This window comes from Harmonia axyridis, chromosome 4 (genome assembly GCF_914767665.1).
Source record: "Harmonia axyridis chromosome 4, icHarAxyr1.1, whole genome shotgun sequence".
Taxonomy (NCBI): domain Eukaryota; kingdom Metazoa; phylum Arthropoda; class Insecta; order Coleoptera; family Coccinellidae; genus Harmonia; species Harmonia axyridis.
Window position 1 is genome coordinate 41,748,071 of NC_059504.1, and position 27,956 is coordinate 41,776,026.

The 27,956-nt window shown below is 33.2% G+C and overlaps 2 protein-coding genes across 4 annotated transcripts in view; one reads left to right on the plus strand and one right to left on the minus strand.

Moving 5' to 3' along the window:
* On the plus strand, nucleotides 1–12,205 carry LOC123679001 (rho-associated protein kinase 2). Of its 2 annotated transcripts, none has more exons than XM_045616305.1 (11): nucleotides 1–328; nucleotides 502–774; nucleotides 1,603–2,366; nucleotides 3,947–4,677; nucleotides 4,841–5,274; nucleotides 5,478–5,779; nucleotides 5,865–6,617; nucleotides 6,709–7,028; nucleotides 7,668–7,963; nucleotides 9,600–9,822; nucleotides 10,544–12,205. In XM_045616305.1, the coding sequence occupies exons 2-11, from the start codon at nucleotides 594–596 to the stop codon at nucleotides 10,632–10,634; spliced, it is 4,095 nt and encodes a 1,364-aa protein (XP_045472261.1). In that variant the 5' UTR covers nucleotides 1–328; nucleotides 502–593; the 3' UTR covers nucleotides 10,635–12,205. The 2 variants fall into 2 exon arrangements, with proteins under 2 accessions (XP_045472261.1, XP_045472262.1); XM_045616306.1 differs by having other exon boundaries at nucleotides 1–216.
* The window catches only part of LOC123679002 (advillin), a 25,146-nt gene continuing 7,973 nt past the window's right edge, over nucleotides 10,784–27,956 (minus strand). For both annotated transcript variants that reach the window (XM_045616308.1, XM_045616307.1), the window contains exons 2-14: nucleotides 26,319–26,531; nucleotides 23,989–24,188; nucleotides 23,722–23,932; nucleotides 21,213–21,482; nucleotides 20,299–20,524; nucleotides 19,032–19,273; nucleotides 17,714–17,894; nucleotides 16,673–16,909; nucleotides 16,482–16,613; nucleotides 13,989–14,144; nucleotides 13,828–13,934; nucleotides 13,098–13,292; nucleotides 10,784–12,646 (exon numbers count right to left, since the gene is read on the minus strand). In XM_045616308.1, coding sequence (XP_045472264.1) covers nucleotides 12,533–12,646; nucleotides 13,098–13,292; nucleotides 13,828–13,934; nucleotides 13,989–14,144; nucleotides 16,482–16,613; nucleotides 16,673–16,909; nucleotides 17,714–17,894; nucleotides 19,032–19,273; nucleotides 20,299–20,524; nucleotides 21,213–21,482; nucleotides 23,722–23,932; nucleotides 23,989–24,188; nucleotides 26,319–26,531 — 2,484 coding nt within the window. In that variant the 3' untranslated portion in view covers nucleotides 10,784–12,532. The remainder of the gene's footprint in view (nucleotides 12,647–13,097; nucleotides 13,293–13,827; nucleotides 13,935–13,988; nucleotides 14,145–16,481; nucleotides 16,614–16,672; nucleotides 16,910–17,713; nucleotides 17,895–19,031; nucleotides 19,274–20,298; nucleotides 20,525–21,212; nucleotides 21,483–23,721; nucleotides 23,933–23,988; nucleotides 24,189–26,318; nucleotides 26,532–27,956) is intronic.

Consider the following 27,956-nt stretch of genomic DNA (forward strand, 5'->3'; position numbering starts at 1 on the left):
TTAAAAAATAGTTGGGAATTTTTTTTATACATTTTTACACCTTATTTTGCGCGAAGGTGCCCTGTTCAATTTATGCTAGACTCTACATGATTATTATGGAATATCACAGATGTCTCTAAATTATTAGGAATAATTCTGTAATTTGAGGTTGAAATTGGTTGAAATTTGGATATTCTTTTTTGATGATTAAGAATTGAAAATGGCTGCTGAACTTAAGTAAATATGAGTTATTTTATTATCTCTTTCAGTAGTACTATTGTAGTTTTAAATAACTTTGGATAATGTATTCAAACTGAATTCGAAATTGTTTTTTTAATGGAATGTAAAGGTAAGCAAAAAATGACTTGATGATTGTATGCATACAAAGAAAAAATGATTAGTTTGAAAAAGTGATCTTTTTTTATGAAATTTGTAGAATTATTTCATTTTAGAATATATTTTAAGATCAACTTACATTACATAAGTTCTGAATCTTGTCCCTGAAACTACTTTCAATTTCAGACTTAAGCTGGATTTTTAAGGTATATAAATTGAATGGGATTCGCATTAATTTTTGATGAAAGTCAAGTATTAGAAAAGTAACGTTTTTCAACATGAACGGAATACATGATGAAGACCGCAGAAGGCGGCTCAGAATGTTGGAAGATAAAATTCAAGATCGAAGAGGTATTGCAAATATCGATTCATTGCTTGATACTGTTCAAGCCTTGTATGCTGATTGTGATCATCCTTCTGTTAAAAAAATGAAAAACATTGAGATGTATATAAATAGATGTAAGTATGGTTTTGTACAGAATTTTTATATCATTTTTCCTTGTCACACCCACTTCAATACATAATCATGAATGATCACCTGTCAGATCTCAGAAAAATTAGTTTTATACACTATTTGTTCAATGTTGTGTTTGATTGATGATCATTTATAATCAATTGACCAAGGATTAGAAATGACAACTAGTTTTTCCTGTGCTAGATAATAAATTTTTACAAATGAAATACATATGTTCTGTTTTGTTTTGATACACAAAATTGAAGGCATTTGAACTATTATCTAATGCAGGTTTATTGCCCAATTTTTGCATTTCTTCTAGTATTTCAAAAGGAAATATAAATAAAAGACATTTATATAAATGAGAAAAATATATGATTAGAACATACAAATGTTCTAATATTGAATTTAATTTCATTTTCATACTCTTTTTGATGCTCTTCTCATTAAAGCATCAAATGAATATATTTTTTCAGGAAAACAAAAAACTGATTGATATATTGAATCTTAATTAAGCTAAGAGAACTCAGGACATTGAGACAGTATCAATTTTGATGAATTTGTTTCTTTTTGACATTGCAGTTAGTGAATGTAACCTAAGAATTTCAAAAATAAAAATCAGCTCAAACTCATTCACTATACCACAAACTCTTGGATGTTATTTAGAAAGATCTATTGATAAAATTTCAATTCTTTATTGTGAAAAAGAAAAGGTGTTAAATTGTTTAGTGGAATTTGGATTTCATTAATTTATACATGACTCAAATAAGTGATAGGGTTCAACTAATTTTAGATCTAAACATAAAAGGTTAATTTTAATATTTTTATTCTAGATGATGAGTTTGCTTCTGATATTGTCAATCTCCGTATGAAAACAGATGATTTTGAACATATTAAAGTAATAGGTAGAGGTGCCTTTGGAAAAGTTCAATTAGTTCGACACAAATCCACTAGGAGAGTCTATGCCATGAAGAGGTTGAGTAAAGCAGACCTTATAAAAAGGTCTGATTCTGCATTTTTTTGGGAAGAACGGCATATCATGGCACATGCGAAATCAGAATGGATAGTTCAGCTACATTTTGCATTTCAAGATTTTAAATATCTGTATATGGTAATGGACTATATGCCAGGTGGAGATATTGTTAACCTCATGTCTAATTATGACATCCCTGAAAAGTGGGCAAAATTTTACACCATGGAAGTCGTGCTGGCCTTAGATCATATACATTCCATGGGTTTTGTTCATAGAGACGTAAAACCTGATAATATGCTCTTAGATAAGTATGGTCACTTGAAATTGGCCGATTTTGGTACATGCATGAGAATGGATACTGATGGATTAGTTAGATCTAATAATGTGGTGGGTACTCCAGATTATATCTCTCCAGAAGTTCTTCAGAGCCATGGTAAAGGAATTTATGGGAGAGAGTGCGATTGGTGGTCTGTAGGTATTTTTATATATGAAATGTTGGTTGGTGAGACACCGTTTTATGCTGATAGTTTACTGGGCACTTATAACAAAATAATGTACCATGAAAATAATTTGAATTTTCCGGAGGAAGTTGAATTTTCTAAAGAAGCAAAATCTTTGATACAGGTGAGTTTTTCATTTAAAGATCTTCATGAAATTTATATCTATTACATAGCTGAAATAATTCGATATACCTGTTTTAAAAATTGGGAAGCTCCGCTACTAACAGGTATCAGTTTGGTAACATTAGTATTCTCTGCTGGACGGGTTGCTCCTTTTCTTGACAGCAATAGGTTCTGTGGGTCCCACTTGAAGGTTATGTTAAGATGAGAGAAAATTTTCTGTTATAAGTGATTTTAATTTCTAAATTTGCTTTCGATATTATCACTATTTTATTCTTCAATGTATGGGAAATTTATTCAGAGTAACATTTTAGAATGTTAATAAACGTTTGTGTTTCAGTTTCCATTATTGCTATATTTGAAATTTTAATTTCGTCCCAAAATCATTGTCATAACTGTCACTAATGTCAGTTACTCAACATGTTACCAAAAAGTAGCATAAAATAAATTCGCTACCAAAGAATTATTCGTAGCATACGCTCTGTAGCGGAAACTGATAGAATGCGTTCAGCAGAAAATTCATAGAATATTGACAACTGTACCACAACTGTTGAGTTTGCTGAACGCGCTCATTATGATCATTGATATATTCCATGAAGTAATGAACATAGAAAGAGGGAGTATACACAATATTCACATGTTCCTAACATGGTTAGATTACGTTGTCGGATTGTGAAATATTTTCAAATCCACAATTTTACTATATCATTATGAATGTATACTACATTGAATGAAATAAATTTAGTTGTGTGATTCTCAATTAAACATGCAAATTTAAATATTCGGAATCCAATATTTTTCCTAATTGTCGAATTTATAGTATGCAGAATATTTATTATTTTCTGTATCTATCTGCTGAAATCCAAGGTTTGGCAACTATTGCTCTCCTAGTGTCATCTGTTTTTTTCGCGTCGTTTGACGCGCTTGAAGTTTGTTTTTTGAATGTCTGATATATTTAGGTATTCATCTCAATATATTTTGAGTTGATATGAAACGTTGATTCACTATGGGACATAAGAAGTGCGTTCTTTGTGGAGAAACTCGAGAATTGAGTGAAATATCGTATCACTAATGTTTTCATTTCCGCGCGCTTCATGTCAAATTTGATAGTTCATGTTAGGGACAAAATTTGTTTACTGAAAATGACATATGCTCCCTCTATCTATGTTTATTACTATACTATGTAATATATATAATATACTTTTTGTTAAATTAATCTGAAAATAATGCTGAAGGCTTTCATGGCCAGTAATCTAGTGTTGAGTTACAATCTATAACCTAGAAACCTCTGAAGATATCTGCAGTCTATATGTAGTCCTTCAACTTCTTCTTCTAAGGATGTGATGACATTTCTAATAATAGAATGGATATTATTTACCAATAATAGCCACTTCCATTGTTGAGCGATATATTATTAATTTCATTGAGAATAAAGAGAAAAATTTTTACCAGGAATTGCGTATATTAAAAATCCAGAATATTTCAATTATTTCAAATCAAAATTCCTTTTCTTATGTTATCGTAATCATATAATTTAAAATTCGTTATTTCAAGTCATGATGTTGAAACTGAACAAACTTTCAGGGTTTGTTATGTGATAGAACCAAGCGTCTAGGACGCAACAGTGTGGATGAAATTAAAAACCATAAATTCTTTATAAATGATCAATGGACCTTTGAGAACTTGAGAGATTCTGCTCCTCCTGTAGTGCCTGAATTGACTGGAGATGATGATACAAGTAACTTTGATGACTATGAAAAAGATGAAACTGCTGAAGAGAATTTTCCTGTGCCAAATAGTTTTGTAGGGAATCATTTACCATTTATTGGATTCACTTATAATTCTGATTATCAGCTATTATCAGATCGAAAAGATTTAACGGATGGACTCAATTCGAATCATATGAATGAAAGTAGTTCAATATCTCAAATGAATCGTTTAGAATTACTTTTAGAACAGGAAAAGAATAATGTCGAATCTTTAGAGACTAAACAACGAATTCTTATTGCTCAGTTAGATAATTTAGCACAACGTGAAAGCGAAGTTAGGGAAGAAGCTATTAAATACGAAAAAGAGATAACATTACTAAAACACAATTTTAAAGAAGTGCAACGTAAAGCCGAGAACGAAAGTGAGTTACGGAAGAAGACTGAGAAGTACTTAGCAGATTTGAAGAAAAGATTAGAAGATGAACAAAATAAGAGGACAAGAGAAATGAATAACAATCAACAGCATAATGACAAAATAAATCTGTTAGAAAAACAAATAGCAGATTTACAAGACAAATTGAAAATTGAAACTGAAAATTGTCATAGGTAAGTCCAAATTTTTTTAAGCTGTAAAATTGTTAATTTCATAGCTTTTTTTTTTTGCAATATATTTTTTTATATATAAAATTTTCAACTTATATTAATACTATTGATATTTGTCTTTTTGTCAATATATGGCTTGATTTATTCAATATTACATTATTTCAAGGTTTCGTAAACAAGCCAATGAATTAACCATGGTGAAAAATAACTCTGAACAGAAAGCTTCAGAGTACCAATCAATGCTTCAGAACCTTCAAGTTCAAAGAGATGGTCTTCAAAAGGAGGTTGCTTCATTACAAGGACAATTAACTCAAGAAAGAAGTTCAAGAACTCAAGCTTCTGATCAACAAAGAATACTAGAGAATAAAATTCAGTCGCTCAATGCTGAATTAGATCGAGCAAAACAAAGAGAGAATAAAGTTTCTAGTGATAATACTCAACTGTCGGAGAAAGTATCAACTTTGGAGAAGGAATGTGCTAGTCTAGAATTAGAATTGAAAACAGCTCAAAACAGATATCAGCAGGAAGTTAGAGCTCATGAAGAGACTGAAAAGAGCAGAATGATGAACAAGGAAGAGGCAAATTTAGAAGTTGTGAAAGGTTGGTATCATCATTTTTCTCGCTTTTTACAATAAATTAGTAAAATAATTCATAAAATCATCACTTGGATGGTGTTATTTGAATATTTTTTTGAAATTAATTCTTGTTACATGCAGAATTATTTCATAGGATTACTACAGGTAACATTTCTTATCAATATCTTCAAGGAATAAAATACAATTTTCATCTAACCTTATTTATAGCTCTACAGACCAAGTTGAATGAAGAAAAGAGTGCTAGACAGAAAGCTGACCTGAATTCGCAAGAAAAAGAAAGACAAATATCGATGCTTTCTGTGGACTACAGGCAAATTCAGCAGAGATTGCAAAAATTGGAGGGTGAACATAGGCAAGAAGTGGAAAAAGTGAAAGCTCTACATAGTCAGATTGAACAGGAACAACAAAAGAAAACAATTTTACAAACAGATATCGGTCATCAATTGTCCGAGATTGCAAAATTGAAAGCCAGAGAATCCCAACTAGCTGTGGAAATTCTACAAGTTGAAGTAATATATTCTTTACTTCCATAGCTTTAGTAATCTTCAAAAGTCTGTTGTTCTTTTTCTTATTTTTCTCTTATTGATTTTCCAGGAATCCAAAAAAAAAGTGGAAGATGAATTGTCGAGAATTAAAAGAGAATTCCAAATGGAACAACTTCAACTTAAAGAATTGCAAGAGTCTCTTGAAACTGAACAACACTTCTCTACATTATATAAAACCCAAACTCTTGAGCTCAAGGAGGAACTTGAGGAAAAGATTAAAATAAATAAAGAATTTGAAGAAGAACGATTATCTCTGAAACATCAGTGTCAGTTGGCTTTAGCAAGAGCAGATTCAGAGGCTTTAGCCAGATCAATAGCAGAGGAAACTGTTGCAGATCTGGAAAAAGAAAAAACTATGAAAGAATTAGAATTGAAAGATCTTCTTGCTAAGCATCGAACCGAATTGAGTTCTAGAGAAGCGAGTTACAACATGATGAAAGAACGTGAAATTGAATACAAGAAACTAAATGATCAGCTTCACAAGGAGAAAGAAGATCTTTTGAGACAAATCAAACAGTTGCAAGAAGAAATTAATAGAAAGGGTGAAAGTAATGAGGAAGTTGAAAAACTACATGCTAAACTCAAAACTGAATCTCTTCTGAAACAACAAGCCGTTAATAAGTTGCACGAAATAATGAATAGGAAAGATTTGCGAGAAGTCAAAGGAAAAAACAAGATTTCAAATGCAGATTTGAGAAGGAAAGAGAAGGATTTGAAGAAATTACAACAAGAATTGAGTCAAGAGAGAGACAAATACAATCAGAGTTTATTAGCTTATCAGAAAAGTATTCAAGAATTGACGGTGAGTTACATACTTATTCTTTCATTTTCATACTTTTTGCATGCTTATTCCTTTTGTTAATTCATGCCTTCAACAATTAATTATATTTCAGTGTCAACTTAACGAAGAAACAACTTCCAAGCAACGTCTTCAAATGGAGGTAGATAGTAAAGATTCAGAAATAGAACAGTTACAGATGAAACTGACCGCTATGAACACAGAAACTGCTTCATTAAGTTCTGCCGATAATGAAGGGGATGAATTCAGTTCTGAAGCGCTCTTTGAAGGATGGTTGTCGATTCCTTTCAAACAAAATATAAGGCGGCACGGTTGGAAAAAACAATATGTGGTTGTATCTAGTAGAAAAATAATATTCTATAATTCTGAGAATGATAAGCAGAATTCAGATCCTGTTATTGTTTTGGATCTTTGGTAAGTATTTTAGAAATTCAATTATTAGTTTTTAGTTTGAGATATAGTAAAGTAATATATCTGTAGTGAGAAGATTGCTATCACATACAGGTTTGGTAAATATTCGGAAAGATAGGATATTCAACGTCATTCCAGAGAATAATCATGGTTCAGTGGAACAGTGCCACAATCAAAATATCTTTATGATACAATATTAAATACATGAGTGTTCTCTTTCAATGTCAAAGTGGGGATGGCCACAGTTACGTCATCTGCTAGTGCTGCGGCTTGAAAATTAGTCGCTCTCCAACTCTGGGATGGGTTGCGTCAATTTTATCATTGTATACAAGGAATTTATTTGCGACAATGAATGACAAAATAATTTTTTCGTTAAAAATTTGGTTCTTTTCGCCATAACTGATTTGAAAATAAAATGAATTCTTCAAAAGTAAGAAATATAATGGAAAACTAAAACAAAATCTGAAAAATGCCCAATCATGGGTCAACAAATTTGAATTAAATGTTCAAAAAATCCTTCTTGCTGGACCAAACAGTGACCAATTCTATTATAAGGAGCCTACTTAATTGTTAGAAACAAAATCATATCTATGTCTTCAAATCGAGGCAAACTGTCACAATACACATTTCACATCTTTACAGCAAAGTGTTCCATGTCAGATCAGTAACACAGGGAGATGTTATTAGGGCAGATTCCAAAGATATACCAAGGATTTTTCAGTTGCTCTACGCAGGAGAAGGGGAAGCAAGAAAACCAGATGACCAGACAAACAATCTCGATGTTAGCTCAATCAGAAGTTTTGAAGACAAACCTGGTACTACGATTCATAAAGGACATGAATTTCTTCATATTTCTTATCACATGCCTACGACTTGTGAGGTGTGCCCAAAGCCTATTTGGAATATGTTCAGACCCCCACCTGCTCTTGAATGTAGACGTGAGTATGATATCTACATCTAGATTATAAAGATCAAAAGAGTTTATTTGTATCTAATACAGGGTGATTCACTGGGATGGCCTATTATGTGTTTATGGAAAACTAATCATAATCTTCAGCTGAAAATTTGCATATTGGGGTTTGAGACAATGATCTTTCTCCTTAAAATATTTTCAGATCTCTACAACTTCCGGTTATACCGAAAACAGACTACTACTTCCTTATTTCAAATGGCACACCCAGTATATTATTGCATCATTAGATAGCTTTTTTGATGATAATTTCGGCAATATGCCATACGGTTCATGAGTTAATGGGATTCTTATAAAAAACAATGGTGGCGATGACGACTCACATTTTTTCGAATATTTCGCCAGAAAAAGCTTTTTTGAAAACGTTTTTTTTTTTCGATTCTGCAAATACTTAGTATTATAAGACTGTTTGCGGTTTGAGCCAAAAGTTTACAGATAAGAAGATCATAAACTTGGACAACTCAAATTCATCAAAACTCAAGATTTTCAAATTAGAACCAATACTTTTTATTAGTTCAGTCGATTCTAAGTACAAAAATAGTGGGGGTTACTGAAGCAAACCCTCTATACCTAAATTGAATACTTTAAGAGTTATTGAGGATGAACTTTAAATGAGGAAGAACCGCATTTTATAACAGAAAAAAAAACTAAAATTCGATGTTTCCATAACTGAATTTGACATTTCAAGAATTTTAATGATAATGAATCAATCGTAATTGAAAATTGTATTGGTTATGGATTTCTCAACAATTCCATTGAAAAATTAATTATAATTCATGAAATGAAATGTAAAATTTAGTTATCCAAACAACGAATTTTAGTTTCTTTCTGTGTTTTCCAGAAATCACAGACTACTCCACACAGTGAGGAATTGCGGTTTTTCCTCATTTAAGGTTCTTCCTTGATAACTCTTAAAGTATTAATTTTGGGTATAGGGTTTGCTTCATTACCCCCACTATTTTTATACGTAGAACCAATGGAAATAATAAAAAATTGGGTTTTAATTTGAAAATCTTTAGTTTTGATGAATTTGAGTTGTCCAAGTTCATGATATTCTTATAATAATCTAAAATAAAAAAAAGAAATATATTTTTATAAAAAAGCTTTTTCTGCCTAAAAATTAAAAAAAATGCGAGTCCTCATCGCCACCAAAGTTTAATTGGCCATCCCTTTGAATCACCCTGTATAAATATCAAAATGATGACAACATTGTGCGAAAACCTTCACTGTCTGATATATATATTTTTTTTTATATACTTTTTGTCTAGAAATACAATTCCAACTGACGAAATATTGATAAGGAATTTATCGATTATAGTTACCATCAACCAAAAGATAAAATTAAATTTTCGAAAATTGTTATTTCAATTTGAAATGATGATTTGCATATTTATTTCAAAGAAGTCGAATTCACTTGTTGAGATTGCTTTCTTTGGTAATCCTACCAGATGAACTTTCTTTTCGGTTAGCCTACGGTGGTTTCGAGTGCAAGTTTTTTGAACTATAAGACACTGATGAGGAAAATTTTCTTTTACCTTATATTTTTTGAAATGTATCACTTGAAAATATGATCGTTCGCCTTCAATCAATTGTATTATTTTCAGGTTGTAGAATTAAAATACATAAAGATCATCTGGAAAAGAAAGAAGATAATGTTCCTCCTTGTAAGCTGCATTATGACCCTTCATATGCCAAAGAGTTGCTGTTACTAGCACAATCTGTAGAAGATCAACAACAGTGGGTTCTCAGATTAAGTAGGAAAATACAAAAATGCGGTTTTAAAGCAAACAATTCTAACACTCTGGACTCTGCCAAAGTATCTCCTAGGTGAGTCATATCTTCAGATTCAATTTATTTAATAATCTTAATTTTATTTATTGTCCGTTGTCAAACTAAGCTTTCTACAATAAAATGCATGAATAAATCTTTGAAACCTAGATAGTTTACTGTTTTTCTGTTTCATTGTCAATTGCCTTTATCTCCCTAAACTATTTGTGATGTTCTAGGCAAATTGTAATTTAAACTTTTTTATGTTATTACTTAGCCTTATCTTGGTTATGTTTGTTTTAAATAATTTATGTGGTTGGTTTTTCTCAACAATTTGCAATTATTTTCAATGAAATATTCCACATTAATTTTTGTTTTTTGTTTTTTACTGTAGAACATACCTTTTTCTTAATTTTTTATTCTGTTCATATCGAAGAAAATTAAAGGATACTACTTACAACATATCTTACTCAACTGTGATTTTAATCTTGCATGAACATTATTCAGCTTCTCAAAGAAACATGTATTGCATGAGGTTGTCTGAATTTTATCTTTTATATTCAATAATTTTCCAAATAAATTGGAAGTGAACTTTGTAATAATAATGAAAACTGCTCTTTTTCATCACAATGCTAAAATCCCTTTTTGTTGAAATCCTTTCTTGCATGATTTTTATAAGGTCGTTTATCATATCGATTAATTATCAGGAATTTCTTTCATTCCATTGCAATAACATCAACATTGAAACTTCATTGCTTTTGACATCATCCTTTTCTAACAGGGAATCCACAAGATCCAACATGAAACCACCATACCTTAATTCTCAGCGATCGGCTACATTACCAAGCAATTCTTCAATGTCTAACAAATGACGACAAATGTAAACCATTAAAAGGTACAAAAGAGTTGCAAAAACACGAATCCCTACATTGAAGAAATCCATTGTAGAATGACCAACATGTGATTCTTCATGTTGGAGAACATTTACAAAATAGATGAAGAAAGCTATTTTTTCCAACAAAGCAATGCATCACAGTAGCTTGTTAAAAACTTGATCTTCTTTCGAACTTATTGAAGGTGATCATTTTGATTAGAACAGTATCAATCCAACCCAGCAAGTGTAAATTGTGATACATTTTCGAGTGTGGACTAGGGTATTTTTGAAGATCATAGTAATGAAATATTATAGAAGTTATTTTCTTTTTTTATTTTTTGTTCAAAACTTTTTCTTGTTGCTTATTTCATTACTTTGAGCCAATCATCTGCAGAGGAATAATTGATACGTATTTGTGCATGACATCAATATGGATGAATTACATCAGTTTGCTCTCAATAACTAATCAAATATATCCCTCTTATATATCGTACCAGTACATGATGAATCAGTTTTCTTTCATAAAGATCATATGAATGATGATTTCACTTCTTCATTACTTCTGTATGACTCAATAAGTTCAATTTGGTTATTATGGGTATTTATATCAATAATTAAAATGGCTTCACTAGCTCTATGTGAACAGTTGAGAATGGCTAAAGAGAATATGAGATTAACATTAACAGTCCCATTGAATACCAAATGTTTCTATTGATTTTTAGTTACATTTGTCTATTTGTCTTGAAATGAATAGAATCGATGTTTTGTTTTCTAATTGTTAATAATTGAACATTGATTTTAAGCCATTTTTCAATTTATTTATGGGTATCCATTCCATATTTTCTGAAAAAAATTCTTCTAATTTTATCTTTAAAAAATCGTGAAGAATCTTTAAGATGTAAGAACTTCCATATAAGTTATCACATTTAAAGAGTAAGTTATTGGTACTTTATGTAATTATCTTGAGTCTGAATTCAAAATGTTATTCCATTGCTTTTAGCATGTAAAAATCAACTATATAATAGATAAAAGGAGTAAAGTTGAAATTCCAGTATTCCCAACAATTTTTAATATCTGTGGGTTATTGGACATACTTTCAGTATATCACACTTTATTTTCTCTTGTAAAGTTGTATCTTAAATCGGGTATTGTTATCTCAATCAAGTTTCATTTGACAGATGCTTTGATGGTGCTAGTAATTCAATAACGTTTTTGTTTTATTTGCGAGATTACTTCAATTATGTCTATCTTTCTGAATAAAATGAAGTGATTTTTGTGAAAAATTTTCTAAACATTCCGCATAGTACACTGAATTGAAATATTATTTTGTAAATTTTTGTTGTTATTTGTACAAATGATGTAATTTAATTTTATCATTTTGATTTTTATGTATTTATTATTCTATTTTTATTAATTTTATAGCATAAGATTTGTGCCTTTAAGGATACTTCACCTAAGTGCTGTATCAGCTACTTCCATTAATAAGTAAGATTGGAACAGATAATGTTTTAACAATTTATTGTCTTGTTTATATAAACTGAGTACCAAAATAAATTATGAAAGACTAAATCCATTATTTTCTGAATAAGATAATATATAATAGACACCCTACATAGAAGTCCTTGAACAAAAATGTGTAACAGGAAATATTCATTTAGGTATCAAGAATATTTTAGCTCTTCCTATTTACTCTCCTTGGTTCATAACTTAGAACAAGTTTAAGGAATTAAATAACAATTGTTTGTTTTTCAATATTTTATTTATAAAACTATAATACTTCTATATTATGGAAAATAAATTATGAATTTTAATTCTTTGGGTAGAAATATTTATCAGACTTCTTTTTCATCAAACACAATTATTGCTCAAATATGAATACATAGAAGCTATTGTTCCTCAAAATAGTTTAACTCTTTTCTTGATTTCTTGTTGTTTCCATTTAGGAAGTTCTTGGAAGTCCTTGTAATTCATTTCAAATACAGATAAAAAGTCATCATGAGTTAAATGGAGCTGAAAATATATTCTGTATTATGCTCTCGTTAATTGAACCAATCAGGAGATCAACTCAAGTTTTTGGTGCTTTCGGATTTGTTTATGTGATAGTTAATCTTCAAATATGAAAAAATCTACTGAATTTCATTTTTTTACTTTTCATTTTGTTTGTAAAAAAACCTTGAGATTTCACTCGTGATTGAATTTATCTCATAAGTCTCTTTATTATTTATTATTCAACTAAGTTATTTGAAGAAAACACCAGTCGTCCTGCAGCTCACAGGTGTTTTCAAGCAACACAGTTTTGTTATGAAATAAATCAACAGACTCATTGTCCAAATTCAATCACTTGTGGTATTATTACTAATAATCCGTCTTCAAATGCTGGTTAAATGTTTTGCTAAGAACTTATGTAGAATTATTAAGTTGATTAGGTACCAGAATCATTACACTAAAAACATGTACTCACTTCTTTTCTGAGTGGGTCTACTCTAGAGGGTAATTTCTCATTTGGTACAAGAAGAATTTCGAGAGGATATTTATCATATTGGTCAAACTCGCATTCGGTTTTGGATAATACAATATATCCATTACTTTTATGTTCACCGTTACCTTTACTAGATGATTCAATGTCTCTAATCAATCTTGAGAATGATTTATAGTGCTGAAAAATAAAAAAAATTCAATATACTTCTGTTTCAAAGGGAGTACCTAGCGTTAGATACAATTTGTATTACACATCCATATTTTTTTATACATTGGAAAGTAATATCACACTTTTGCTGTCAAAAATAATCCAGTATCAAAATATTTTTTCATGAATTATGAGGAATCGACATACCGCGAATTCTTTTTGTATTTTATTGAGTGAAAACAGGTGCTCCGATGAAATTTAAAAAAGTCTACCAGAGCCATATTTATAATAGAGTACAAAAAGTGAAAGTTTCTGTAGAAAATATCCCCAATGGAGTGGGGTAGAAAAGGCCGAAAAGAAAAATGTCGAAAATTCCCTAATACAACCATTTTTTCAATCAATTTAATTACATTCTAATGAAATTTCCGTGTTTCTACCGATATTTCGCATTTTCGGCAACAGCGCATTTGTGAAATGACCTTGATTTGACTGACATCAGTGTTTCTCTGATTTATTTGCTATGCGATAGTTTTAAATTATTGTATAATATATGTGAGGTGTTTACCTTCCAAAATTTTTTGTTCCAGCTCGGGAAAAACCCAGTAAAAGTTGGAGGTTCTTCGCCTTGTTTCACATGTATTATAGAAATGTTCATATCTCTACCTGACGGATCTTAAAAAGAGGTCAAGTTAACGAGATTAAGACAACATCAGTTGATCATCTTACCCATCTGCAAGTACTCTATAGCTAATGCCAGACTCAATTTGTGGTCTTCTTTAGAACTCAAATTTCCTATCCAAACATACAATGTTTCATTTGCGTCTAAGAGCATTACATCTTCTGGTATCAAATTTTTCTGGGTGAACTGCTGTATTTCCTCAGCTGAAATCATGAGAGAATATTTATTATTATTACTGAATCGAGGTCGTTGCGGCTCTGCTAGCCTTTCGAGAACAACGACCAAATTGATCTTTTGTTTTTAAATACAGATTCATACAAAGCCAAGGAGGCCGTCGATACTTTCAACAAAGCCGAAGACATACTTAGGAGCCTTGGCTGTTACTTTGTGAGTCTCCAGGAATGACTTTTCCATATGAGTGGTTCTTAGGCCAGTCAACCCCAGACATTTGCACACTATAGTGTGCTGTTTCTATCTCCTTTCCACAAAGCCTGCAAATCTCATCTGCAGACTTACCCATGCGGTACAAAAGGTATTTGGTGAAAGCACCGAAAAATTTCTTTTGCTTAGCAAGACCATCAAGAGTGTTCCTCCAGAGGGTTATTCTATTGTCCCACTTCCACTACCCTTTCCAAGCCCTCAAAAAGGCTCAGGACCAACACAGGTGTTAACCTTGATGCTCTTCTCAAGTTAATCTGCTTCTTTGTTTCCTTAAATCACAATGCCCCGTTACCCATAGTTACTTTATCGCCTGTGGCCAGTTACTTTATGGTATTTCGACACTCCCATGTCAGCAGAGACCCCTGGCTATGTGATTCCGGGACCTCAGCGTAGTCTGGTTGTCCTTGGTGATGTAAATTGTCTCCCCTTTGAGGTTTCTTTTGAGACACTTTTAAGCGCACGTATAGACAGCTAGTGTCTTGGTTTGCAGATACACTAGCTGCCTATACTGTAATAGTCCGGGAGCCAGGTGCAAATTTGGTTGATTATTTCCTCTCGAGAGATACTTGGTGAGATGCATCAGATAATAGTAATAAAAAGCCTCGTGAACGTCAGCTACGACTCGGTTGGGGGGTAGAGCGGCGGCAGCCCCCCAAACACGAAGAAAAAAAAATACATTCAGTCATTTCCTTCCAACTGAAAATTTGTCAAATTGTGGCTAACCCAATATCTAGACGAAAAAATACAATCAGCTGGCTATAGCATGTTGGATTATACGTCAGCTGGTGCCTCAAACATGAAAAAAAATTTATATTTTCAATGACAGCTCTGACAGCGACTCTGATACTGAATCAGAGAGTGAAAGTAACTAAATATTATTGTGCAACATGTGGAGAAAGTCCTTTTCTCGCGAGTGTGGCACTCTCTGATTCATTATCAGAGTCGCTGTCAGAGCTGTCATTGAAAATATTTTTTTTTTTCTGTGACGGGAAAAAAATTTGACATTTTATCTCTGTTGACAGGTAACAAAATATGACTTTTCACGAAATTACTTTTTTCCCCGGGAAAAAAGTGAGTACTTTTTTCCCGGATATATATTTATCTACATATAGATAAAGGAATAATAATAATTCGACCACAATATTGATGGCTTTTGTTGTTGTTCCAGTTCCGCAAAATAAGCCAATAACACTGTCTCCGAGAAAGAACTGCATGTCTTTTTCATTTTCCATTCCATAAATCATGAATACTCGGTTTCGTAAATTTTCCGCGATTTAGCTGGCAATAATTTTCGTGACGCTACTTGCGCTGCTTCTATCATCTCCAGTGGAGTCAGAGAAAACTCGGAATCAGACATTTTTTAACTTTATATTATAAATATAATATAAATAACTACTAAACAATTATTACTGAGTTCGCAATTTTTGAAACAAATCACAAAATTAAATTGACAGATATTTGATTACTTTGAAGTTTCCCTTAGCAACGCAGGTCTATTTGCAGCTTACTAGTTTAAAAATTCAAAATTCATATCGACAATATTCTGACTTTAATATATTGTAATAATATGTTCTTTCACTATTAAATTGTCATTTTTTCTGACACAGAAAAAAATAGTGTATTATACACGGGAAAAATATTAGATTTTAGCTCTCGGTTTTTTGTCTCCCTCCGCTTCGCGTCGGGAGACAACATAACCTCGAGCTAAAATCTAATACTTTTTTCCCTTGTATAATAAATAACTATTTTTCATCTTTGAGGCACCAGCTGACGTATAATCCACCATGTTATAGCCAGCTGATTGTATTTTTTCGTCTAGATATTGGGTTAGCTACAATAATTTGACAAATTTTCAGTTGGGAGGAAATTACTGAATGTATTTTTTTTTCTTCATGTTTGGGAGGCTGCCGCCGCTCTCCCCCCCCAGCAGAGTCGCAGCTAACGTTCACGAGGCTTTTTATTACTATTACCTGATGCATTTTACCAATTACCGTTTGAGAGTAACTTGGTCATGTATAGGTATCTGTTACTGGCTCCCGGACTATAAGAGAAATAATGACTTGAAAATAATGAATGTTAGTGTGAAATCTATTATTTACCTAAAAAGGATCCGTTGATATTCGAGTAACAGAATAATCTCACTTGCTTTGGTTCGAAATTATGTTTCATTAGGCTCATGTCGTAATTGGATTTTCCCCCTAAGAGGTCAAAAAATTCTGGTTTTTCTTTTCCTACAATAACACTTATTTTTTCAAAAAATCATTGTAATGTGTAACAATTACTGGTATACCTTCAAGTACAATTTCAAATTCTTTTTTTACAAAAGCTTTGGCCATTTCTCTGTGATCACCATTTGAATATTGTCCACACCAGATGTAAGATTGTTTACCTCTTGCAAGAACGAAACAGTAATTTGAGTTTAAAGATGAACACTTCATATGAACTTGTTCCGCTTTACTTTCGTATTTCATGGTTCCATATACTTTTAGCAAATATTGAGAGGGAAGCTTTGCATTCTTACCATTACCTAAAAATATGCAAATTTAATATTACACTGTAAGTGAACAACTGAAGCCAAAGTACAAAGAAAAATAAATGTGAACAAAGTGATATAAAGTTTAACAAATCATTTCCGATTTGTCGCCGTCTCTTTAGGGATTGCGGTGTTTCATCCCGAGATCATTGGTGAAATCTTCAACATTCAGAGAAAAAAAAAATATTTTCTTTCCTCTGAGTTGGCAACCTAGTGATCTCTACCAAATACACCATCGCACTCCATCGTGGAAAGGTGACCCTGCTGCGTAAATAACATGTAGGTATGGCCGTTCGAAATTTAGATTTCTAATCAATTTCAAAATTGCCGATTTGGCCAAGATAAAAATTTGCATTTGGATCTAGGTTGAATGTCAATGTTGAGCCTTGTGTAAAATCATGTTGATTGATCAGAACCATAAAAAAATTCAAGAAGAAATTGAAGAATAACTATTTCAAGCTTCATACAAAACACCGAGATTTACAACCACATTCTCTATGGCCGATTTCTTAATGTTATAAAGTCGCCATATGTTTTTTTCAACCTCTATACTTTTTTTGTCATCTCATACCCATTTGTAAACTTTGACGTTGATGAATAAATGATGATGGTCTATATACACTTTTGGGTTGTTGCCTTATATGCGCAAACCATGCTATTTATTTTGTTTATATTGCTCCGTCTTATATTTGAATGGACTATTTATGGTCTTATTCACTAGAGAAATGATATTTTGCAATGAAACAGGTAGTCCATACAATATTCAGCACATCAAACTTTATAGAATTCTAGTCTTACTATCAAACATTATTCCTTTTCCTTGAAAAATCGTCATTTTTCCTTGGAAGATCTGCAAAAAATGAGCAGGTTCATATCCTTGAATTACTCTAGCTTGAAAACCAATGCTTTCCAATTCAGCCTCTATTTCTGATAATTTCGTGATAGTACAGTCTAAGTCTTCTTGGGTGGCGTGTGTTCCCTAAAAAAAATTAATTATCGACAATATACATATATGTATAAGGTGTATCTAGTAAAAAGAAATTTTTGTTCGAAAACTTGATGTTATTTTGAAGGAAATTATGCCTCTCTCATAGAAGCCTTCAGCTTTATGGCAAAAAATGAAACCGTGGTTTTTCACAAGTCTGTTGAAGCTAATTTTTCACCACCAAAATTGTTCGATATAGCAGGAACATATGGTAATCACTTGATGCCCAGTCCGTGTTGCCATTTTGAAGGTAATATCATTATGCCCCTCTCATGGAAGCCCTCGGCCCAAGCCTGTTGAAGCTTGTTTTTCACCAGTAAAATTGTTCGCCATGTACAGAAACAGATGGTGATCACTTGATGTCCGGTGCGGACTACCAAACAAGCTCCTGTAACTTCTGGCGAGTCGCTATCGATGTGTGTGGCCTGACGATGTCCTGATGGAACACAATTCCTCTCCTATTGGCCAAAGCTGGCCGCTTCTGGTCGATTGCTTCCTTCAGACGTTCCAATTGTTGACAGTAAAATTCCGAGTAAACAATTATGCCGTAGGGGAGCAGCTCTTTGGAGATAATTTCCTGCCAAGTGCCAATCCCACCAAATCCTACTATGGTCACCGTTTTCGAAGGCTCACCGCTTTTCGACCACGACCGTTTTCACTTGATGTTGTCGTAAATGATACACTTTTCATCACCAGTCACCAACCGCTTCAAAAATGGCTCGATTTTGTTTCGATTCAGCAGCGATTCGCATATGGAAATTCGATCCATAAGGTATTTTGCTTTAATTCGTGGGGTACCCATACATCAATCTTCTTCTTGAGACCAGACTTATGCAAATGATTCCAAACGGTTTTTTGTGCTTGGGCACCCGAAAAAGACATGACGGTTGGACTCGACAATGTCCATGATTTTAACGACAATTGGGCTTCCAATGAGTAATGCATCTTTTACATTTTACAATTGCGCGTGATTGGCTGTTACAGTATTAAGACCATGAACGCTATTTACATTTTCAGCCTTACTCCTGACCCATCGAATTTCTTTATACGGTAATGATACCAAGTTAACAGTTACTAGGGTAGGTAATTCAGAAGTGGTAGAAGTATATAATGCCTAATTATTTTACTCACCAACCAATAATATAGTAGATGATTCTCCTTTTTGGTTTTATACGTGTATAAAACGATGTAACAATCTCCGGAGAAAAAATAGCCATGTCTGTCGTAAGTTACTTCTGTTGTCCTAGGGCTGTCGATTCTCCAAACAGTGACATGTCCAGATCCATTGTCGATAAGTTGTGTTTCTGCAGCTAGACTTGACCTGTCTTCCATTGCTTGAGCATCGAATTTCTGAATCAAAATGGTTGGTTTTGCTGTTGAAAATCGAGAAGTTTAATTTTGAATTACTAAATGTATTCCTTATTGTTCGCTATGTCGTGCGGGTTTTATCATGATTGCCATATATAGCTACGATCCTTGTACTGGATGTAATGAAGAGCAAAATATTAGATTAAGTGTAAATACACCAACCAAACATAAATTTTCATAGTGTGGTACTGTCAAGTATTAATACTATTTTTATACTCAATGGAGGCACGTAAAATGGTTAAAAACAAAAGTACAGCAAGTGTAAGAAGCTTTGGAAACGAGGCAAACAAACCATCAAAATTTATTCCAACAATGGCCTTACGGAAGGCAGAGATTTTAAACCAACAGGGGTTGAATGAACACAGTCTCAAAAGTTTAATTTTTTTTTTGCTGAGTTTGCACTAAGCACAATTTCCTCGCGAAATAATTTCGCGGGGGAATTGCGCATCGAAGGATTTCGCTTATCGAGATTCCCTCAGTGTAAACGGGGTCCCCATAGTTGTGCGAGAGGTGAATAGGTTCCTGCACAATTTATCTCATGAGGTTGTTTCTATATTGGAGTCTTTCGAAGAATAATTGTTTGCAAATTCGAGGGTGGTGATTTATCTTCATCCCTTTCTTGCTCAAAAATAACATTGATATGACGGAAAACGCAGCTGCAGTGGTTGAAGGAACAAAACAAGTTTCCATGTTGGCTGTGGAACTAGAGCTGAAAGAGGTTTGCTTGAAGGCTTGCGCTATGTTTGGGGTAGTGTGAAATTCCACTCGAAGGGAGTAAGTTTCACCCGAGGGTCTTTCGCGAGGGAGTTTTGCTAAAATGGACTCAGCTTAATGATCAGTGTTATGTGTGTTACTCATAATTTTGCAGACTCATTTTGCGTTTGAGTTTTTCTGAAACCGTCATCAAAATCCGGTAAAAATCAAGAAAATGATACACATTTTGATGATTCCATGTTTGCTCATGTGATACAGCACTACATCAAGTGCTGAAATTAGGGTATTGTCTATATACGTACAGAAAATATTTTACCTTTATTTTTCATTTTTGATTCGTCATTCCAACAGGAGAAGAGCATTTTGAATTCGTATGGTTCGTGATCTTCCACTACTCTAGTTACTTTTGTATAACTGGGATACTTTTTCTTCTTGACAAACCCTCTGGCATTTCTCAAAGCAATTGTTTTCTCTTTATCTGCTGCCTTCCTTCCTACCCATATCCATATTCCATTGGTTCCTTGATCGATGATAAATACGCTCTACAATATTTTATGGTTAGTTTGGAAAGTTTGAAGTTTTTCAAAATATTTGAAGATTGTTAATTCTAGGGTCTTATTTTGAATTGAAGAGAGAATAAAAAACACAAAAATATAATATTATATAAAAATGAAAACTAGACGATGAACTCTGAGAGAATTCAAATGAATAGATTCTTAATTCTACTTGCTCAAAGTAAGCCGCTTATCATATGTAACTATATACCCATTAGCAAAATGCGATCATTTTCCAATAATAGGTTTCATTTTGAATAGCCCGCTTTCTGGACAGCTGTCATCTTTCGACATTTGACAAGTAAAATTACCTACGCCATTACTGAAAATGAAACGATACACGCTTCAAAACAATGCATTGAAATTATTAAAATTCACTACAAAAATGGTGAACATTTTTCAGTCACAGTTTGAATAACCTTCTCAACCAGCAATTGTGAAACTGCAACACAAGCAACGAAACAAATGAAACAACCGCAATTTTACAAGAAAAGTTTCCTGATCGTGTTATTTCTCGAATAAGTGATCACAATTGGCCATCGAGATCTTGTGATTTAACACCTTTAAATTTTTTTCTTTAGGACCACATGAAAGATAACTAAACTAACTATACTCGGTTTTTTTAATATCAAAATGAAACCTCCTACTGAAAAATCCTTTATGTATTCCAACTTACTTCCGATTCGAGATCTTCATGATTTAGTGGCCCGTCTCTTATTTCTGTAACCCTGTACTTTCCATCGTTGTCCGAACATTTATAGAGTCTAATATAAGAAGTGTTAGCTAAGTTATCCTGATGTGTTGTATCTGGTAGAATTATTCTCTTGTCCAGAGGCATTATTTTGTTGAATTCCTTCTTATATACTTCGGATAATGTCTTCTCATAGCCGTCGTTTATAATCACCAGTTCTGAATTTGGCACCGATGTGTTCAATTCTTGTGCTATCTGTAAAATATGAATTTTATACAGTGTGTTCCTGAATTGAAGGTACGTTGCAAAATGAGAGATTTCTTGGATAATTTTAAAGAAACAAAATTATGAATTTGTGCTCGGAAACGCTTTGTTTTCGAAATACAGGGTGTTTTTGTGGTCATATCTACTTTTTTGTGATGATTATACCAGTATCGAATCTTTATTGATTTTCGCTATAGATTCGGTAAATAAGAACCCAAACTTATTATTAATTCATTCAGTGCAGCTTACTAACTGGATCTTTATAATAATTTGGATTTTCCTGAGGATTATTAGAGAATTGTTTGAAATTTTGCTCGAAATCGGTAGGTACGACTAAACCACAGAAAAGTAACAAGTATTGTACTAGACGAGACCAAAGTTTCTTTTAAAATTTTTCTAAACTACCCGTGGTCCACCAAAAAAAAAAAGTTCTGGAGGAAAGAAGCAGACACTAGTCCAAAAAAAATATCACCCCGTAGATTGCATTCAAAAATAGCATATCACATGATGAAAACTTTGAATTGGAATATCATATGCAAAATTTAAGTTTAAGATCTTGTGAAGGTAAGGTACTATAAGAAAAAAATTAAAATTTAACACCCTGTATCTCGAAAATGAAGCGTTTGCGGGTCCATATTTATGGTACTTTTTTTCTTAAGATGATTCGAGGAATTCATAATTTTCGTTTGTTCTTCCGATTTAAGAACAGCCTGTATATCTGCAAAATTTCATGCTTCATGATACGTCAAAAAATTTCTATAGAGTACCTACTGACTTGTCGTCAGAAGATTTTGAGTGCTCGTCATTTATGCGCCCATTGAAGACCACCAGGACTTTGGTATGTATTACAAATTAAATGTAATTTATTATTTGATTCCTGGTGTTCCTTAATTGGAGGTACAAATGAAAATGAGAGATTTCCTAGATAATTTTAAGACAAAAAGTCATATAAACATGGGTTCGATAACGCTTTGTTTTCAAGAAAGAGGGTAGCAAAGTTTGATTTTTTTTCTTACACAAGATTTTCAACTGAAAGTTGGCATATTTATTCCAATTTGGAGTTTGCATCACGTTATATGGCAATTCCAATTGGAAATCTACAGGGTGATACTTTTCCTGTGCCTGTTTTTTCCCGCCAGAAATTTTCTTGGTGAACAACTGGTAGTTGTTTTTGATATTTTGGAGTTTTATCGTATCTTTCTACTGATTTCGAGAAGAAAATTCAAGCATTCGCCCGAAATTCTTAGGAAATTCAAATGATCATAGAAATCCACTTAGTACCCATACAGGGTGTTTCCTAAACGTCTCACCTTTTGAGATACAAGGTGGTAAAGTTTTCAAAAATAAAAAAAAATTAAATCTGTATTCAATTATGACCAAATTTGATCTCTTGAATTTTTTTAGTCCGACGCGTGGATTTCATCTGAAAAAATTAAATTGTACGTATGTAATTGCATGATGATATTGTCATATGTATGTATTAACGATATTTTTATGATCATGCAGAGAAACGGTTTTTATTTTTTTGAGCGAAAACCTTGCATCGGATTGAAAAAAGTCAAGTTGGTAAAAAATGATTTTTATTTCAGGAAAAATGTGGCGTACCATCAAGGTCTGCCAAAATAGGCAGGTCAAATTATGTACAAACGCCACAGGTGAAAATTGAAAAAAAAAAGGTGATACATTAAAAAATGCCTCTTGATTCAAAGTACATGTATGACAAATTTCATTAAAATATCTGAAGTCGTATTGTAGATATTAATAATAAATGATTTATTTTTGAAAACTTTACCACCTTGTTTCTCAAAAGAAAAGATGTTTGGGACTTATGTTGATATGAAGTTTTTTCTTAAAATGCGCCCAAAAATCACCTCATAAATATTGACATTCAAATAGGAAACACCCTGTATATAAGCTGTGATGAATTAGAGTTGGTGCTTATTTCCCTGATCTGTAGCAATATGTTCCATAAAGATATCACAAACTCCTATAATTATCAAAAAAGGCTACAAGAAACACCCTGTATCTCGAAAACAAAGCGTTTCGGGCGCATGTTTACAGAACTTTTTTCTCGAAATTAACCATAGAATCTCTCATTTTCATTTGTACCCCAATTTAGGAACTCTCCGTACTTCAGAATGAAATGAATGATTCTGATTAACACCTTATAGACATTTTTCTAACACTTTGAATAACTGAACCATATCTGAAATAATATCATTTTACCAACCTCAAGAGCTCGAACTCTTTCGCTACCATTTGAAGATCTACCAACCCAAAAGAAAACATATTTATCAGTTTGAAGTATGAGTATATAGGAACTGTTGAATAAGGACCAAGAAATCTCACTCAATTCGGTGAGAACTGGACATGTTTTTCCTCTAACACGGAAGAGTCTGGGAAATGGGTTGATTTTTCCGGGAGGGTTGTACTTCAATATCCTGAAAACAAAAATGTTCCAGAATGATATGGATATGGAGGGTCGAAATAGTATTACCTTAAACCATTTTTGAAGTAACCTTTAAATCGGACACTTTCGTAGTCTTGGGATTCCCTGTGCTGTGTGACTACTCCATTTAGTATGTTATCCAACTCTACAGTTTTGAAAGCTGCTACTCCAGATTTGTTCGGTGTTGTGTCACTCCCTAGCCATAAATGAACGTGGTATTCTAGTTTTTCGTTCTTCACTTCCCTTGTCTGAAAAAATATGATTTGTCACCTTCTCAATCCATTATTCTTAGGTTTGAAGAAATAATACAAATGTATAACTGGAAAATAATTCTTCCTAGTCATATATAAACTGTTAAATTATTTTCTAGTCGGTTGTAAATTATTAATTGATAAATGTATAAATAAGTAGTTTTTTGCATTAGGGATTCGCTTGTACAGCAAGGTCACTTGGAGGAAACCAGAATGTTTTGATTATACAAGGGTTGTCCAAGTTTCCAGTAATTCTTTAGGAGCCACTTGGAACTTCTTTCTCTTTTGCAGTTAGGCTATTAGCCTTTTTCTGCTCAATCTCAATATAATTCACCTCTGGAGAGCTATTTTGATCTGCTCTAGCAGATGGCAATATGCCACTCAGAAGGTTTGTGTAATCTTTACACAATCTCTGTGCCAGTAGAAGTTTGGCTTTAACACACACTTCCTAGGGAAGTGCTTTGTCTCTTGTGTTTCCTAGGGTTTTCTTCATCATAGTCGCAAGCCTTCCTTATAAAAGGGTTTGCGTGCTTTTCATCTTACTGAAGTTCTTCACGCTCAGGTCTTTTAGATGGTCTTCTAGGAATGGTATTTGCAGGTCTTTATGTATCCGTACGTTGCTGACAAACCATGGTGCATTTAAGGCTCGTCTCAGGATCTGCACGACTTAAAGTCTCTGCAGATGGATCTCTGCGGCGTATTACCCAAGCGGGGCATTCATAAGACATGACCGGCCAAATAGTAAGGAAGCTTGTTGGAAAGAGACATTTTGCTGCTTTTGCAAAGTAGCGGTTGCAACGCTGCCGCTTTAGTTTTTCCCTACGTCACAGCTGATGTGTTGTGTTGTTTCCAAGTAAGCTTCTTGTCAAATATCACTCCCAGATACTTGGCTTCGTTTTTCCGTTCGATCGTTCTACCGAACATTACGACGTGCCCTTGGGATCTTTTTTCTTTTGGCTGAAAGAATGGCTTTCTTCTTCACAAGGTTTACTTCAATTCTTCATCGATCAAACCAAGATTGAAGTCTGTAGATGGCTTCTTTAAGGTACTTCGTTGTCATTTTGGGACGCCACAAACTGGCAAGAATGGCGGTATCTTCAGCGTACAGTGCCATGGAGGTTTTCTCCGTTTTTGGCATGTCGGATACATAGATTGTGAACAATAACGGACACAGAAGAGATTCTGAGGAACTCCTGCTGAAAGAGACCTCTCTGAAGACAATACTCCATCAACTCTGGCTCTAAACTTGCGAGAATTCAGGTAAGAAGCTAAAAGTTGGACTATGGAGAGTGGGAAACCGGCTGCAAGCAGTTTGTATAGCAGTCCTTGTGTCATACTTTATCAAACGCTATTGTCACATCCAAGAACACATCTCCTGTGACTTATTCGCGGTTCATTAGGAGCTATTGTCTAAAAGCTCTTTCAAATAAACCCTGGCGTTACTGCTGATCGTCTCTGAAACTAGAATTATTTGGTCATTTCTATTGGCTAATATAGTCCACGTTCCACCGCATGCCTATTTGGTTACTTTCATTGGCTGGAGCTGTCACTTCTTTATTTTTTTCTAACATAGACCAGTGCAGTCTGTAGATAGATTAGTACACATCTTGAGACAATTACGTACCTACCTACTTCAAGAATTACGCACTCTGCGTTTTCTGGCTAGTGCGTAACTTTTTAGTCCTTTTTGTACAATTGTTGTTTCGTGTTTGTCTGTTCGCTAAATCTCCGAACAGCATTTAGGATATTTATTCGATTTTGACGAAATTTGGTGGTTTCGAGGTCACTGTGAGAGGTCAAATTCTAGGGACCTCTGTCCGATTTTGAAGGATTTCGAACTTCAGCGAGCAACGAACAAGGAAGCAATACCAGATCTACCACATCAAAATATATTTTCTCTTATAATTATTAAGGTATTAACAGCATTTTGAATATAATGGAATTACTGTGTTTCAATAATTCTGCCAACTAGTGCAATTCTTGTAGCTTTACTTATTCTCTGTTGTAGGTGAATTAATGAAATTATGTCTAATGATGGTGCTACTCCGACTATATGGTTGCAATATTATACTCGACAAATCTAATTATAAATATCCATTTATTTAATGATAATATGCATTTACTCACAACGGTATCTACACCAGACGGCTGACCAGGCTGTGATGCTGAATAGATAACGTAACATTCCTCGGAATTGAAGATGCCATATTGATCCCTCGGAACTGCCGTAAGTGACATGTCTTCGACAATCCATATCAGAAATGTCGCCATTTGCTTCTGAATCTTACGGAATGCTGCCTCCATGTTCGAATTGATAGAGACATTGATGCAGAAATCATCCTGTGAAAATACAAAGTTTGTTATTACTCTTATGATACAAAATATTACAAAATGAAACTTCAAATTAAACATTATGGCTTATTTTGGTTTGGTATTTCCAATTATGAATTGGAGAATTTTTCGAAGCAAAAATTGAAAGGTTTTCCAATGAGAGATTTCATTTTGATAATAAAAAAATGAGTAATTTTTAAAGAAATCAATAGATGTTTATTTCATTGTGAAAAGGAAGGTATGCCATTAACGATGGAAAATGATATTAGCCAAATTCATAAAATTTTTCATGACCAATTTGCACATTTGAGGCTGTATATCTTCAACTCCACGAATTCCATCTTTAAGGTTTTGAATCGATTGTGCAGCATTGTTATAGCATTACCTTTCACGTGGATCTAAAGAAAAAAGTCTAAAGGTGTTAAATCACAAGAAATCGGTGGCCAATTGTGATCACCTTATCGAAAAATAACACGGTTAGTAAACTTTTCTAGCAAAATTGTGATTGTTTAATTACTGTGGCACGTTGCGCCGTCTTGTTGTTAATTTTATCCTTGTCTTCCAGATCATTATCATCTTATTCCGGTCATAAAAAATCATTAATGGTAACCTAATTCTAAGATCGACGAGGAATAGACAAACCTGGATTTTTGTCATTAATACAAGCTACTGCAGCAAAATTCTCTTGTTCTTGAATGACACACTCGCTTTCGATTCCTCACGTCACTAACTTGTCCCACAAGCTCAAACTTTTCCACCAGTTTCATTATTGCTTCAAGACAACCCAAAAGTGTTTTAGCTTTGCGAAATGTGACTGCAATTTTTTTGTATTGAATTTTAACAATTTCAATGCGTTGTTGAAGCTTGTATTGTTTTATTTTTAGTAATGAGTTCGTAGTTTTTACTTGTAAGATGTCAAAAGATAACAGCTGTCCACATATAGCGGGATATTCAAAAAGAAACCCTTTTATAAAGCTTATAATATTCTTATTCAATAATGTTCGCCTATTGAATATCACTCAGGTCATTGTCTTCATGTAGACGCAGTGTATCATTTCCTTGGAAAGTGCTTTTTTTCAGATAAAATCCGAGTTATTCGAGTGAAACATATTCGATAAAAAATAAATAGTTCATGAACATTTCGAGCGTTCCTAACGGTAACATAACCTCTCATGAATTAAAAAATTCTGTGCATGTAACTTGATCACGAATATATAGTTGAGTGAACATGCATCATCTTTGTTCACTTCTTGAATTACTCAGGGAAATAATACTCAATTTCACATGAAATTATGAAAATATGTGTGGTCAAGGACCAGGACCCTGGCTTGACATTGTATAAACAATACTGAAGAGTATAATTAGCTGACATATAAAATCAAGAAAAGTACTGACTTGGAGTCAGGAGCTTTTGACCGCTCTTTCATGTATGCG